The 17,500-nt window shown below is 43.9% G+C and overlaps 1 protein-coding gene across 1 annotated transcript in view; it reads right to left on the bottom strand.

Annotated features, from left to right (window-relative positions):
* LOC134439570 (dedicator of cytokinesis protein 2) overlaps positions 1-17,500 on the bottom strand; it is a 338,998-nt gene that overhangs the window by 289,682 nt on the left and 31,816 nt on the right. Inside the window, exon 16 of the mRNA XM_063189473.1 lies at positions 1,566-1,669. Coding sequence (XP_063045543.1) covers positions 1,566-1,669 — 104 coding nt within the window. The remainder of the gene's footprint in view (positions 1-1,565; positions 1,670-17,500) is intronic.

Below are 17,500 nucleotides of genomic sequence, written 5' to 3' on the forward strand. Positions count from 1 at the left end.
AGTGTCTTTCTCCCTCTCTCTCTGACTCTTTGTCACACGCACACGCACACGTACACGCACATGCACACATGCGAGCATACCTGCGACACACACACTCTCACACGCACATACACACACAGACACACAAAGCAAAGACTACAGCATGCATTCAGTATGACTACTATCTTGCACCACTTTTTTGGGTTATACTGTTACATAACGTGGCTTTGACAGATCAAACAGACTCTCTGGATGTTCCTTCTGGTGAAAGAGAGTGCAATGTGCGACCTGAGCCCGTCACTGATCAAACCGACCACACTGCCAAAGGAATTGAGTATTCATCATAATCAAACAACAAGAAGGAGAATACGGAATAATGGAGCGTCCCTTGAAAGTCAGGTTGTGGATTTGGATAACATCCTTAAATGCACACAGAAATGTAAAGACATATTTTCATGCATACTAAAAAGAAAGAGGGAAAAAAACCTAGAGCTGAATACTTAAGGATAGACAGAGATAGAGATGAATAGAACAAAACAGTGGTGGAGAGAGAGAGCGAGAGAGAGAGAGAGAGAAAGAGAGAAAGAGAGAAAGAGAGAAAGAGAGAAAGAGAGAAAGAGAGAAAGAGAGAAAGAGAGAAAGAGAGAAAGAAAGAAAGAAAGAAAGAAAGAAAGAAAGAAAGAAAGAAAGAAAGAAAGTGAGATAGAGAGAGAGAGAGAGAGAGAGAGAGAGAGAGAGAGAGAGAGAGAGAGAGAGAGAGAGAGTCAGACAGAAATTGGAGGAGATTTAAAGGGTTTAAAAGCAGTGTTGAAGGTGTGAAATGGGATTGGTGCTCGCGAGCAGGTCATTTGGAGGGAGTTAGGAGGAGAAAAGGGGGATTCAGCAGAGAGAAATAAATGAAGAGAGATGGATGACAGGAGAGGTGGAGAAGAGGCACTCACACAAACGCACAAACACGCGCACGGACGCGCACACACACACACAAACACACACACACATGCACGCGCGCACCAACACACTCAGACAGGAGGTGGAGGAGGACCACTCACAGAGGAGGCGTCCATACAGAATGACTCCCTCCCTCTGAACACACAGCGCACCAAGACAGCTGACTAAGCACAACACACACACACACACACACAAAAGGACACATTCCAATGACACACACACAGAGAGACACTTACATAAGCATGCAAATACCTTTGTGCGCAGACACACACGCACGCACACGTACACACACACACACACAAACTCCTTCACCGACGAGCACTCACGCACACACACTGGCACACAAATCATCACATACATGCATAAGCATTCTTTTAATGCATTAGCAGTGACTTTGATGTTTGAGAAGTTTAAGACTCGTTTCCTAACCCACTGTCTCTCCTCCCAACACACACACAAATGAGTGCGCACGCACACGCACACGCACACGCACACGCACACGCACACACACACACACACACACACACACACACACACACACACTCACGCAGATTCACGCACACACACACACCCCCGCACACACACACACACACACACACACACACACACACACACACACACACACACACACAACTCACCTTAAATACCACTAGGTCATGGAGTCCGTCTTGCAGCACAGTGCCGTCCTCTTTCATCAGCCGAACAAATGCCATGGCAAAGTTCTTCTCACTCTTGTCCTTAGCTGCAGTCACATAGACAGGACACACACACAGACAGGACATGCACACAGACACACACAGACACACACACAAGTATGAATGAATGTCATGGCAAAGTTCTTCTCACTCTTGTCCTTCGCTGCAGAGACCTGACAGGACACACGCACACACGCACCTACACACACACACGCACCCACACACACACACACGCACACACGCACGCAAGGATGGACGCACGCACGCATACACACAGAATGTGTCTCAGTATGAACGAGCATCATGGCAAAGTTCTTCACACTTTCATCCAATGGTAGGCTGCAAATTCATACAGACAGAACATAGCATCACAGACATATTGGCATGTGTGCAAACTCGCACCATTTAGAGGGTTACCAGGGATTGAAGGGATTGCGTTCAATCGAAGGGACACCACACCATTTCTAGAAAGGAGCTCATTTTACCCCTTCAGTTAACTAATTTTTACCTTTCTGCTGTTCTGTCAGCTGCTCTTTTCGTCTGGTGATGGTACTTTCAGTTCCAAGCTAGCAGTTCTCATCAAACCTTATGGGACTAGCTAGCTACTATGTGGTCTTATATGGTTTGATAATATATGCTATTTTGTATGCCATCTTATTTCCAGAAATGATGCAGTATCGCTATGAAGATACGACCCCTGTTGTAGGTTTGTTGTTACCAGAATGGCAATTACCAAGTTGTAATGTAGTACTAAAGACGCTGTGCCATGTCAGCTTAGAAGTTTAGCCTACATTTGTATGGTAGTATCTTTTTTCTGTCAATAGTGTAGCATTCCACTGGTAAGCAGTGTCCATGATGAGGCTCTACACATTAGGTTTTGGGTCCATTACTTTGCCTGTTTATCTGTCTGTGCCTTTTGTATGTTTGCAATTTCAGCACCAGGACAGAGGCGGGACACATTTTCAGGACGGAGTGTCAAAGGTTTTTTTTGGGTTTGGGAAAATTGAGGTCATTGGGTTAAGGCAAAAGGCTAAATGGACTGGTGGGGTGGGATTTGTTGTGCCAAATACGACTTGTTTCCTAGAATGTTAATGGATGTGACTTCAACAGCAGGTCATTTTGTTGTAAAATCGCTGCTGAGAAATGAATGATGACTGATGTCAATGGCAACAAATTGTGTCTCTTTCATACGACTGAATAAGTAATTTGCTGGGCTATTGTAACCAATTTTTAACTGCTATGGGTTATTTAGCCGGTAAATACATTTCTACTGTATGTAACAGTTAAACTTCATATTTCTTCAATGAACATTTTTAGTAGCAGAGGCCACGAAGTAAACACAATATAAGAAAAAGTATGACTTTGCAAGAACTTTCTTTTCGCATTTTTATTTGGCAAGAAGCCAAGTATCAAGGTCCTGCATCACTTTATCTGGCAGCATTCCAGAAGAATGACCACCTTCCTGGAACAGTGTCCCTTGCGTAGTGCTTTGTTGTACCCAGAGCTGTTTTACAACTTAATGCATGAGCTTCACCCATTCACCCATAGAGCAGCAGAGCAGCCATGCTGGTCTGCCAAGAACAGCTGAACCTACTCAGGAGAGAGGAGGCTGTTTAACAGTCAAACCATTCACCCATAGAGGACGGCGGCGCTACTGCATGAAAATCAGAAAAATCAGAACCGAAAAATTGTGTTTTTCATTTTTTTCCATTTTTGTTCAAATCATAACCAACAGGTTTATCAGGTGGTCACATACGTTATACGTGTTGTTAAGAGTTGTCGGTGACGGCGTGTGCAAACAGAAGATGTTTTAGCTATTTTCTCCCCCCAAAGTTTCAGCCTCTGTTAAAGGTTACGTCTTTTGGCTCAGACAGACAGTGTGGTCTGCAAATAAGGAAGTTGGACTTGGGATCAGACGGTTAATTGGTCTATTAGCAGGAAACGCATGCGGGTGCCAAGAACATTCAAACCTGGGGAGGACAGGCTGTTTAGCATTCAAAACATACACCCATGTAGCAGAGGACAGCAGAGCTACTGCCTGTAGGTAAGACCATAACCTAAAATTTGATCAAAATATATTTTTGCAACTCATTAACTTTTTCTATCACATCATAGCATTTTTTGTTTAGCAAATATGCAATTGAAAGATTTTAATACTTATTTTTCTACACTTCACTTCATGGTAAGACAGTGTTTTGTCATTGAAAGACAGTGTGGCAAACAGCTAAGAGAGTTGTGGTCTTGAGGTCCGACAGTTGATTTTTCTGTCAGTGGGAGACGCGTGTGGCTGCGTAACACTGCAACCCACTCAGGAAGGGCTGCTTTACAGTCAAAGCATTCATCTGTAGAGGACAGCTGTGGGCTAATATTTGAGGAGTCACAGGTTCAATTACTACACTCTGGAGAAAACACTCGCTTGTTGAAAGGGGATGTTTTTCTATGCTTCAAATCACATCACAACAATGTTCTATTCTATTAAATATGCAATTGAAATATACAGTCCCAGGAAAAAGTTTGTACACCCTTTGAAATTTCTTACATTTCTGTCAAAATTGATCATAAAACATGGTCTGATCTTCCCGGAAATCTCAAGAAGGAACAACCAGAGTCTGCTTTAATTAGTTCCACCCAAACATTTACATTTTATCATATTTTTATTGGTCATAAGGCCATAACATTCACAGGACAGCAGGGCATAAGTAAGTACACCCTAGCATTAAGTAGGTTTTAACCCTCAGTTAGTTGCAATATCATCAACCAGACTTGTCCTGTAGTTGCAGATCAGATTAACAAAACAATCTGTTTGTATCTTGTCTCCCTCTTCTTTAGAGAACTGCCTCTCGTCAGCAAGGTTTGTGGGATGTCTGGAGTGCATAGCTTTCTTGACTTCATGCCATATAATCTCAATTGTTTTTGTCAGGGCTTTGACTGGGCTATTTCAGAATGTGTATTTCATTATTATGAAGCCATTCTAAAGTCGATTTGCTTCTAAAGTATGGGTTGTTGTCACATTTCAGGACCCATACTCTTGTGTGCTTCAACTGTGTGACAGACTTCCTCACATTTTTTCTGTAAAATATCACAATAAATTTGAGTTCATTGTTCCACTGATAATAGCAAACTGTCAAGGGCCTGAGGCAGCAAGGAAGCCGCATATAATGATGCTCACTTAATGTGGAGGAGGGTAGCTATGCAAAGTGCCCTGCAAAATCTTTAAAACCTCATAGAATATCATTAAAGTATTAGCCGAAATTCATCCATATACAATTGACACTGGATCTGTACATAGCAATCCATTGATACAGTAAGGCATTGTATTCTAATTCTATTCCATCCCATTCTGTTCAAAATATTGTGCATCCATACATTCCAAGAATGAATAGAATTGAAGTTTTCGGGGGGCATTGCAAGACGTTGCAACATATGCGCACATTCAAGCAGAACCTTTTCAAGACATTCCCCTCACTTTTTCACACTCTGATTCCTTGGTAGGGCGGTGTACACAAATGAAAAGGAAGGCCTATATATGCAGCGCGAACAAATGTGCCGACGTCTCCCTGTTAAATAAGGCAGGTCTGAATGCCCTCTGCCTACACCACAGTGCAAAGTAGTGCTTAGCTAAGCGCTTAGACGAGCAGAGAGAAGTAGGCCTCTTGGCTCGACTCTGTGGCCACTCTGAGCTAACTCCACGCTCCATTTTGTTAAAGGCTAAATTGCTGCAAATGAGATCCTCTCCATGCTGTCGATGCCCTCGCTCGAACCTGCAACCTCTTGTATGGTAGGATGAAACGTAGACGGCTAGCTCAGTCCTAAGCATACAGTATGTGAATACAGTGTCAGGAGGGGTTTTAATACCATTCAACGCTAAGCACTACAAGCTGTTATCCATTACACTTGTACTGTAGGCCCTACCGTGGCTGACATGGCAGGGCACACGTTTACCACTTGGCCGACCCGGATTCGCTTCCCGGTCCGGGTCCTTTGCCGGTCCTTCCCCATCTCTCTCTCCCAGCTCGCTTCCTGTCTCTCCTCCACTATCCTGTCTCACAAAAACCAATAAAGGCTGAAAAGCCCCCAAAAATACTTTAAAAAAAACACTTGTACTGTATACCCCCTTCCCTTGATTTTTTAAATTATTATTACATTATATTGCACCTTACGGCCTTGCCAGTTCTTGTCACGCTTCACACACGAATAGCTTTGTAGCTGGGCAAGTGTAAACCAATACATCTAACTGTTTAGGCCTATTTACAGTAAGTTCAAATATGCCTGCATCTGCCTTTTAAGCAAGGCAGTAAGTAACAGCTAAGCAATTAGAGGGGCAGAGAAATGCAGACCTCCTGACACCTCTGAGAAGACTGGGCCTCGACTCTCTGGCCAGTCTGAACTACCTCCATGCTCCATTTGTTTATGGATAAATTGCTGCAAATGAGATCCTCTCCATGCAGACACTAAGACCCAGTCTCGAACCAGTGACCTCTTTTATGGGAGACAGAAAAAAGACCTGGGTCCTCATTTATCATGCGTTCTTAGGAATGATCGCACACATGATGTACACACAGATCTGTTCATGAGTGTGTCCGCGTGCGTTCATGTGTGTCCAAACAGGGTGGTGCTTTCAAATCATCATGGCATTTGAATGTGTTTTAATAACAGATATGGGTACTTGGAGGCTTTTAGGGATGCAAATTACTCCGAGAGCGTGTGTGCATTGTGATTAGGAAGGAGGTGTGGGATTTATCATGCAGAGGTGTGCGTAGGAGCAGCGGATCTGCACAACGTATCCAGGGGAGGTTTTACTTACACGTAATGCTAAGCTCTGAAAGCTGGCATCTCTTACATTTGTACCGTGCTATACGCCCTTCCTTTTCTATTGAACTTGACACAACACTTTGGATTAACTCATCTTCCACCTTGTGGCCTTGTCATTTCTTCTCATGCTTCACACTCTGAAAGCATCATAGGTCGGCCAGAGTACATAATTACTTAGTGTCCAGGCCTATTTACATTAAAGGGACACTGTGTAAACATCTGTGCCTATCATACATAAACTAGGTTAGTGCAGAGGTAGAGATGTTTGTCACAAGGTCTTAAACCATTATTATAGTAATTTATGTTTATATTAAATGTTTTTTTTTCTTTCTTTTTTTCTTTCTTTCTTTTCAATGTATGGTGCTTAAATGAATGTACAGATTTGTGTAGAACTTTTAACTGTGTGTGATTTTATTGTTGGACCCCAGGAAGAATAGCTGGGTCTGCGCCCAGCTAATGGGGATCCTAATAAACTAAAACTAATAAACTAAACTAAACTAAACTAAACTGTGCAGGAAATGGTCAAAAACGGTACTGCAACTATGCTGCTCATTGAAACGGGGCTGCCTATTGCCAAAATTGATCTTTACATGAAAGTTGACTAAGTAATAAACAAATATTTTCTAGTATGGTCCAAGTAGAGTCATATTTGGAAATTCAAAATGGCGGACGATGGAGAAGATCCCCCTTTTCATGTATGAAAAGTGAAATTTTTCCAGTCATAATGAATACTTAGAATTTGATGGTGGTGGTAAGAACTCATGAAAAAGGTAACATTAGTGAATGGGCAGCAAGAATTCTGGAAATAAACAACTAAAAATCTCACACAGTGTCCCTTTAAGTTCAAATGTGCCAAAGTTTCCCTGTTAAATAAGGCAGATCTGAATGCCTACACCACAGTGCAAAGCCTACCTAAGCAATTAGATGGGCAGAGAGAAGCAGGCCTCCTGGCACCTGTGAGGAGACTGGGGCACGACTCTGTGGCCACTCTCATCTACCTCCACGCTCCATTTGTTCTCTAAATTGCTGCAAATGAGATTCTTGCTCTCGTGCAGACACCAAAACCCAGTCTCGAACCAGCGACCTCTTTTAAGGGAGACAGACATGCTGCCAAGAGGGCTAAAGACCAGGCTTCCAGTTCAGCCATCAGCGGATCTGCATGACATGTCCGGGGGGAGGTTTCACGAGCATGGTATCATGGCAAGCTCTTCAAGTTGGCGTGTGTTACATTTGTACCATGCTATACGGCCATCCTTTGCTGTCGAACTTGACATGGATTAATTCATCTTCTACCTTGTGGCCTTATCATTTCTTCTAATGCTTCACACTATGCACACACTGGCCTGCTTACAACATTTTCAAATACTTTGTCTCCAGGCCTATTTACAGTAAGTTCAAATGTGCCAAAGTTTCCCTGTTAAATAAGGCAGATCTGAATGCCCTCTACCTACACCACAGTGCAAAGCGGTGCTTACCTAAGCAATTAGATGGGCAGAGAGAAGCAGGCCTCCTGGCACCTGTGAGAAGACTGGGGTACGACTCTGTGGCCAGTCTCAACTACCTCCTCCACGCTCCATTTGTTAAAGGCTAAATTGCTGAAAATTAGATTCTCTCAATGCAGACACCAAGACCCAGTCTCGAACCAGCGACCTCTTTTAAGGGAGACAGACATGCTGCCAGGTGAGCTAAAGACCAGGCTTCCAGTTCAGCCATCAGCGGTTCTGCATGACATGTCCTGTCAAAGCTGGCGTTTGTTACATTTGCACTGTACTAAACGCCCTTCCTTTGCTATTGAACTTGACACAACACTTTGGATTAATTAATCTTCCACCTTGTGGCCTTGTCATTTCTTCTCGTGCTTCACACTCTGAAAGCTTCGTAGGTCGGCCAGTGTGCACAAATACTTCGTCTCCAGGCCTATTTACAGTAAGTTCAAATGTGCCAAAGTTTCCCTGTTAAATAAGGCAGATCTGAATGCCCTCTACCTACACCACAGTGCAAAGCGGTGCTTAGCTAAGCAATTAGATGGACAGAGAGAAGCAGGCCTCCTGGCACCTGTGAGGAGACTGGGGCACGACTCTGTGGCCACTCTCATCTACCTCCACGCTCCATTTGTTCTCTAAGTTGCTGCAAATGAGATTCTTGCTCTCGTGCAGACACCAAAACCCAATCTCGAACCAGCGACCTCTTTTAAGGGAGACAGACATGCTGCCAAGTGGGCTAAAGACCAGGCTTCCAGTTCAGCCATCAGCGGATCTGCATGACATGTCCGGGGGGAGGTTTCACGAGCATGGTATCATGCCAAGCTCTTCAAGCTGGCGTGTGTTACATTTGTACCGTGCTATACGCCCATCCTTTGCTATTGAACTTGACATGACTCTTTGGATTAATTCATCTTCTACCTTGTGGTCTTGTCATTTCTTCTCATGCTTCACACTCTGCGCACACTGGCCTGCTTACAACATTTTAAAATACTTCGTCTCCAGGCCTATTTACAATAAGTTCAAATGTGCCAAAGTTTCCCTGTTAAATAAGGCAGATCTGAATGCCCTCTACCTACACCACAGTGCAAAGCGGTGCTTAGCTAAGCAATTAGATGGGCAAAGAGAAGCAGGCCTCCTGGCACCTCTGAGAAGACTGGGGCTCGACTCTGTGGCCAGTCTCAATTACGGTACCTCCACGCTCCATTTGTTAAAGGCTAAATTGCTGAAAATGATATTCTCTCCATGCAGACACCAAGACCCAGTCTCGAACCAGCGACCTCTTTTAAGGGAGACAGACATGCTGCCAGGTGAGCTAAAGACCAGGCTTCCAGTTCAGCCATCAGCAGATCTGCATGACATGTCCTGTCAAAGCTGGCGTTTGTTACATTTGTACTGTACTAAACGCCCTTCCCTTGCTATTGAACTTGACACAACACTTTGCATTAACTCATCTTCCACCTTGTGGCCTTGTCATTTCTTCTCATGCTTCACACTCTGATAGCTTCGTAGGTCGGCCAGTGTGGACAAATACTTCGTCTCCAGGCCTATTTACAGTAAGTTCAAATGTGCCAAAGTTTCCCTGTTAAATAAGGCAGATCTGAATGCCCTCTACCTACACCACAGTGCAAAGCGGTGCTTAGCTAAGCAATTAGATGGGCAGAGAGAAGCAGGCCTCCTGGCACCTCTGAGAAGACTGGGGTACGACTCTGTGGCCACTCTCATCTACCTCCTGCACGCTCTATTTGTTAAAGGCTAAATTGCCGCAAATGAGATTCGACTCAATCTCGTCTGGCCTCTGCCTCTTAACCCAAAGTGGCCAGGAGGGGAGTCGTTAGGGATCTTTGTTGCTTATTAAAGCAATTCTTCCTGAGTAGTTGTTTTCTACAATGGAGCAATGTAAATGGGTGAAGTAACACTTCTGGATTCAGTTTGCCAGGCCTCTATGGCCCATAACAGCACTGAGTATATTTGGAGGAGTGGGGGCTACAGGTGCATTAGTGCCTGCTAAATAGTACCTTTTGGTATATTTTATTTTTACTAGTGGTGGGCCGTTATCGGCGTTATCGTGCTGCGATAATGTGAGACGCTTATCGCGCGACAAAGAAAATATCGCACGTTAATCTATTCTCAAAATATGGATTTGGGGTTTGGGGATGCGCTTCACCATAGCGTTCGAGTGACAGACGCTTTCAGACTGCCCTCCAGTCACTTCGCCTCTCCACCTGTTGCTCAGCAGAGCAGACCTACTAAATATGAACAGTGTTTGCATGCTGTAAACATTAATCTCTCTGTCGTGGTAGGTGTTGTTTTAGTTTTTTTTCATAAGTGGTAGTCTAGAGAGACGTTATTGTTTGAGGTGAAGCAGACATTATTGTGTACCAGCCCGACATAGCCTACATTTCCTCAAGCATTGCATGGAACACAAACAACAGTCCTGTTCCAGAAATCTTGCCTGTGCCATAATTGCAAAACATTCCGTGTGATATACATTTTGAAGATTGTCAAACTGAAACTGTCAATATCTACTCTCGCTGAATGTTAGTGTTATGATCGCGCATTTGCGACTCATGTCAGACGGTAATACACCTCGCGGGTGTTGCGCTTGATATAGCCAACCTCGCGGTCTTCGCGCTTGACTTTTTTGTTTTTGTTTGCAAACTGAATTCATTCGGAGTTGTAACTCCGCTGGCATTTGAACCCAGATAACAACTGTCAGGTTTAGGCCAAATCGATGTGGGCAAGTGCTTTACTAACTTTAGAAATCTAGTAGCCTGGCTCTGACTTTGCTGTAGCCTACCTGCTGCGCAGCTCCTCCCTCTCTAAAGGAACCGCTGTCCTTTTTAACAGTCAGTGGCAGATTTTCTCTCTCTCTCTCTCTCTCTCTCTCTCTCTCTCTCTCTCTCTCTCTCTCTCTCTCTCTCTCTCCTCTCTCTCTCTCTCTCTCTCTCTCTCTCTCTCTCTCTCTCTCTCTCTCCTCTCTCTCTCTCTCTCTCCTCTCTCTCTCTCTCTCCTCTCTCTCTCTCTCTCTCTCTCTCTCTCTCTCTCTCTCTCTCTCTCTCTCTCTCTCTCTCTCTCTCTCTCGGCCATCATTGTCAACATTGACAGCTCACCATTCCTGAGTGAGTGAGCGTGGTGGGTGCTGCGAGTGTGTGCGGGCTGTCTGTGACTTTTCCAACTTTTCTGTTGTTTGTCTTTTATATGTGAGGCACTTTATTAACTGGTTAAACAAGGATTGGTTTCCCCTAAGGACAGTGGTCTTTTCAAGCCCGTATCCAGCTTTGGCTGGTCGGTGCTTTGGCCATGGACTTCACAAAACTATCACGCCGGCACGGCATTAAGGTTGTGTCGGATGTGGGTGTTGAAGAGTGCAGTTTAGCAGTAGCTGAGCTTGTGGGTCCTGAAAACATTGCTTCGGCTTCAAGAATGAACAGAGCCGTAGTTATCTTTATCAAAAGCGTTGACCTTGCGAATGCTTTGGTTCTGAGCGGAATTGTAATTAAAGATACGTTCCATACGGTAATGCCGCTAAACCTGCCTTCGAAAAAGATTGTAATTTCGAATGTCCCTCCATTTCTACCTGATGATATGCTTGAACGTGAACTTGCGCGTCATGGCAAGCTGGTTTCGAAAATTTCTAAAATACCACTGGGTTGTAAATCACCCCTCCTTAAGCATGTGGTTTCCTTCCGACGCCAAGCATACATGATTATCAATAACGGGGATGCCCTGAATTTGACCCTGCGCTTTAAATTTGATGGTGCCGACTACGTTGTGTTTGTTACATCGGACACAGTAATGAAATGTTTCGTGTGCTCGGAAATAGGGCACTTGGCTCGTACGTGCCCTGTCGGACCCAGAATGAACGAAGAGCAGCGAGGTGGCTCTGCCAGTGGGGAAGCAGCTGCGGGAGAGGCCGCAGCCACGGTCCCCCCAGGTGAAACACCTCCAGCTGGTTCCCAAGTGGCTGAATCAGACACCACGGATACTTCTCGCCCTGTCGAGAGAGTCGTAGAACCCCCCACTGAACTTGTAGGACAAACTAGCGCACACACTCGGGCACCTGTAATTGTTACAAAACCAGTGCAGGAGGGAGATGTCGCGGCTCCGGTAGCTCACCAGGAGATGGGCCCCGCAAATATTTTGGATAGCCTACATCTAACGACAGCGCTGAACGCCAGGTGCCGATGGAGGCTGAATCTATTGAAGAAACTGCAGAGGCACAAATGCCCTCAGGTAGGACTACTGTTTCTACAACTAACATTGACGCGGATGGGCCTTCCAGCTCAGAGACAGTGTCTAATAGTCCACCAGCAGAAACTGAGGGTTTTAAAAAACCCATGCCTAAAAGGAAAAGTTCCGCTGACTTAAAAATACACGCTAATAAACAGGCAAGAGTGAATAGGCCTAATGCTGATTCGGAGAGCGACGGCTACTCATCCGATTCTAGCACCGCTAGTAATGTTTCGTGCTCTCAGCCTTCAAGCGATGTGACTATGTATACGGCGAATTATATTAGTAAGTTTTTGGCGGACACAAAAGGTAAACGGAATGTGAAAGTTGATCAGTATTTCGTTGACGCAAAGCAATTTGTGCAAGACGTTTGTCATCATAAGCAGGAAGGCGCGTTTGAAGATGTAGAGGTGTACCGTTTAAATAAGATTTTGCGTAAAGTTAGAAGACAATTAAAACATGGCAATGGTCAATCGCTGGACTAATTCTCATTCTGCTCTCTGTTCTTCCTTTTCTCTCTCTTTTTTGTTTTTGGCAATCATGACTAGTATTCGGGTTGCTTCTTTAAACATTAATGGGGGGAGGGACCGTGGGAAGAGAGCTCTGGTATATGAAACGATGAGACAGAAAGGGATAGATATTGTTTGTTTACAAGAAACACACAGTGATGCGCAGAATGTGACGGATTGGTGTAAGGAGTGGGGTGGGTTGGCTGTCCTTAGCCATCATACGTCCATTAGTGCTGGGGTAGCTGTGCTTTTTTCACAAAATTTTATTCCACAGTCATATAGTGTCAATGAAGTTATAAGGGGAAGACTCTTGAAAATACAAGCTACTTATGAGAATGAAGTTTTTGTTTTCATCTGCACTTATGCGCCAACCAGTGGTGCCGACAGGGTGGTTTTTCTTAGAAGACTAAATAGTCTGATTAAGGATTGTAGTCCTAATGAGCTGCTTTTTTTGTGTGGCGACTTCAACTGCACAGCAGAGGACATGGACAGGAATCATGTAGAACCCCATGCTCTGTCACGTAGTCATCTACTGGACTTAATAGCAACCTATGGATTATGTGACGTCTGGAGAAGTTTACATAACACTGAGCGGCAGTATACTTGGGCACACTCCAGAGGAAATACACTATCTCTGGCCAGACTGGACAGGTTTTATATTTTTAAAAGCCACTTGAACATTGTTAGAAAATGCTGGATATGCCCGGTGGGCTTTTCAGACCACAGTGTTGTTGTGTGTGACATTTCTATGAACAATGTTAAACCAAGGAGTGCCTATTGGCATTTCAATGCATCACTTTTAGACGATTTAAATTTTAAAGAGTGTTTTGTTGTTTTTTGGAATGTTGTGAAATGTGAGAAAGCCAATCACCTATCACTAGCACAGTGGTGGGATGTGGCCAAAGTTAAAATCAAAATGTTTTGTCAAGAATATAATTTATACGTGTCTAGAGAAATCACCCAGTCTTTAAGAAGGATAGAGCTCGAAATTATGGATATGCAACATCCTTCACCCTCAAATGATAATCAGGGTCACGCTGAGTCTTTTAAAACAAAAAAAGTGGCACTGTCTGAGTTGCTTAGAGTCAGAGCTCAAGGGGCCCTAATAAGGTCTCGTTTTAGAAATGTGTCTGAAATGGATGCCCCCTCTAAATTTTTCTTCGGCCTAGAAAAGAAAAATAGTCAAAAAAGATATATGCATGGTGTGTACTCGCATTTGGGAACACTAGTGTCCGATACTGCCGGAATACGTAAAGAGGCGGTCAGGTTCTATTCAGAATTGTACCGATGTGAATATGTGGAACGCCCTCTAGTTGAACAAACTTTCTTTCAAGGCCTGCCCACTCTTAACAATGCTTCAAGGAAAATGCTGGATGAAAAATTGTCACTGGAGGAGCTGGAAGATGCCCTCCACACCATGCAGTATGGGAAGTCACCAGGCATTGACGGGCTCTCAGTTGAGTTCTATAGAGCGTTTTGGCCGGTTATGGGGAGGGATTTTCTTGAGGTTGTGAACGAATGTTTGGAGAGGGGGGAACTGCCGTTGTCATGTAGAAGGGCAGTGCTCACCCTGTTACCCAAAAAGGGTGATTTGAATCACCTTAAAAACTGGCGCCCTGTTGCGTTACTCACCACTGACTACAAAATACTCTCAAAAGCACTAGCTTTGAGATTACGTAAAGTGATCTCAGAAGTTGTACACCGGGACCAGACATATTGCATTCCTGAGCGTTTTATCTTTGATAATATCCACCTCATTAGGGGCGTTCTCGACATCTCCAAACTTCTTGGCCTGAAAACAGGACTGGTTTCACTAGACCAAGAGAAGGCTTTTGATTTCCTAGAAAGAAAGTACTTGTGGAAAACATTAAAACACTTTGGTTTCGGTGACAAATTTGTAGGCATGACTAAGATGTTATATTGCAATGTGGAAAACATACTTAAGATCAACGGTGGCTTGTGTGCTCCATTCAGTGTTGACAGGGGTGTCCGGCAGGGGTGTTCTCTCTCTGGGATGCTGTACTCCTTAGCTATTGAACCTTTGTTGACACAGCTGAGAGCTAAGCTTTCTGGCTTCCATGTTCCCTTGTGTGAAAATGCATTCAAATTGTCAGCCTATGCCGATGATGTTATGGTAATGGTGAATGATCAAAAAGACATTGATATGCTTGTTGAGACAACTGACATGTTCGGCTCCATATCATCAGCAAAGGTGAACTGGAACAAGAGTGACGCCTTTCTGGTGGGGAGCTGGTCTGGTGACGGCACACAACTCCCTGCTGGATTAACATGGAAAAGAGGGGGCCTCAAGTACTTAGGAGTCTACCTAGGTGATCAGAACACTACACGAAAGAACTGGGAAGGGGTCCTGGTCAAAATTAAAGGCCGTCTGAACAACTGGAAGTGGCTTTTGCCACATATGTCCTATAGGGGGCGCATCCTGATCACAAACAATCTTGTGTCAGCCTCGCTATGGCACAAGTTGATTTGTGCCGACCCCCCCAAAGACTTTCTGGCCAATGTTCAAGCACTTTTAGTGAATTTTTTTTTGGGACAATTTGCATTGGCTGCCCCAAAGCATCCTCTATTTACCAAAGGAGGAAGGGGGGCAAGGACTGATTCACCTAGCAAGTAGAGTGGCAGCGTTCCGTTTAAGTTTTGTACAAAGGTTCCTGAGGGGTCCCCAAGACTTGGTGTGGAGACCGCTGGTGAGTCGAATCCTCCAGACAGTAGAGGGCCTGGGGATGGACAAGGCCCTCTTTCTCATGGACACACAAAAACTGAACCTTTCTGTATTACCTGCTTTTTATAAGGGGATTTTTTCGGTGGTGGGCCTGTTTCGGATACGAAAGCCAGGACTCTGCACCTCCTTGCACTGGCTGCTAGAAGAACCGTTAGTTCATGGCTCCAGGTTTGATGTCTCCGTGAGTGACGGCCCCACACTGTCAGGACTTTTATGCAGATCTGGGGTTTTTAAAGTCCAACACTTGGTGGAGTGCACCGGCTTCGATTTGTCCTCTTCCTCAGAGCTGGTGGCACGTTTGGGTTTAAGATCCACGCGCTTTGTCAACCAGTTGCTGGGGAAATGGAGGGCAATTTTTTCAGCAGATGAACTGGAAATGTTGGAAAAGTATTGTCGGGGGGCTATCTCACCCACGAAAGAAGATTTGTTTCCCTCACTGAACTTTCTTCCAGAAGTGGGGGACTGCTCAGGGTTTTTTCTAGAGGACAGAGGGGAGGTGGGGGTTTCTTTGGGAAGCTCGAGCGGGAAGGATTTTTATGAAATGTGTGTGATTGTGTTAAACAAACGAAATCTGAACATGAGAGTTGACACCCCTTGGCGGAATGTATTGAGTTTAAGAGACGATGTAAAACCTGAATGGAGGACACTATATAAGCCACCATTGAGAAAACAGATAGGTGACTTGCAATGGAGGCTACTCCATGGGATCCTCGCCATCAATGCTTTTGTTTGCATTATTAACCCTTCGGTAGATCAGGACTGTCCGTTTTGCTTCCAAAGAGAGACTGTTTTTCATTCCTTTATGCATTGCCCCAGACTTTTGCCCCTGTTTGACATTTTAACTCACCTTTTACTGTCTTTTGGTGAAGTGTTTTCGGTGCAGACTTTTGTTTTGGGTTTTAGGTATACACAGAGACACAGGTTGAAATGTCAGCTGATAAATTTTGTACTGGGTCAAGCAAAAATGGCAATTTATATCAGCAGAAAGAACAAGATGACCGGTAATGCAGATTGTAGTGTAGCCAATGTGTTTTCGGGCCTGCTTAAATCTAGGATTCGCATTGATTTCTTTTTTTTTCAGCACATGTCTGACATTGACACTTTTGTTGATAAGTGGTGTTATGGAGAAGCACTTTGCTCGGTCAGGGGTGGGGAGTTGACCTTTTCGAGGTTTTTTTAGCATAAGATTTAGGTTTGTTTTTTCTTTACATGGTTTGATTGTGTAGTATGGTTTTGTAAAGGGTTTATTCTGATTGTTAAAATAAAGCGCTTTTAAAAATCAAAAAAATCTCTCTCTCTCTCTCTCTCTCTCTCTCTCTCTCTCTCTCTCTCTCTCTCTCTCTCTCTCTCTCTCTCTCTCCCTCTCTCTCTCTCTCCATCCCTCTCTCTCTCTCTCTCTCTGTCTGTCTCCATCTCCCTCTCTCTCTCTCTCTCTCTCTCTCTCTCTCTTCATCCCTCCCCTCTCTCTCTCTCTCTCTCTCTCTCTCTCTCTCTGCCCATTAGAAATGCTGAATTGTTGAGGTCATTTTGTTTAAATAGTTTAAATGTTTGATATATTTATCTGTATTTGCCTCTACAATTTATAGCACTGTTCATTTTGAAATGTCAGTATATTATGACTGTAAATGCTTCCTATTCGAAACACTTTTCAAATATTGCAGTGATTCTTTTTTTTCATCACCAAATATCAACCATTTTTTTGATGATGAGATGCATTTTGGAAAAAAGAGATGAGCTCTGGTCTAATGCGCCATCTTAAGAACCCCCCTAGGTTTTTTTTCGTCATTATTTCGCTAGCGTGCCTATTCTGAATGAGCCATTTTGATATAGATTAATCTAGATTAATTTCATAATTACAGTGAGATTAATCTAGATTAAAAAAATTAATCTATGCCCACCCCTAATTTTTACATACTGTATATTCTATTACTTTGAATGAGAGATAATTCTGTGGAGCATACTAGCAAATCAACTTAGTGATTCTTTAAAGAGAGTCTGAACAATACTGCACTGCATTAAGTGCAATATCTGTCAACATTGAAACTGAGGAGAAAATACCTTCAAAGCCTTGCCATTATGGTGGATATTGTAGTTACATCA

Source organism: Engraulis encrasicolus, chromosome 23, assembly GCF_034702125.1.
Source record: "Engraulis encrasicolus isolate BLACKSEA-1 chromosome 23, IST_EnEncr_1.0, whole genome shotgun sequence".
NCBI classification, from domain to species: Eukaryota; Metazoa; Chordata; class Actinopteri; order Clupeiformes; family Engraulidae; genus Engraulis; species Engraulis encrasicolus.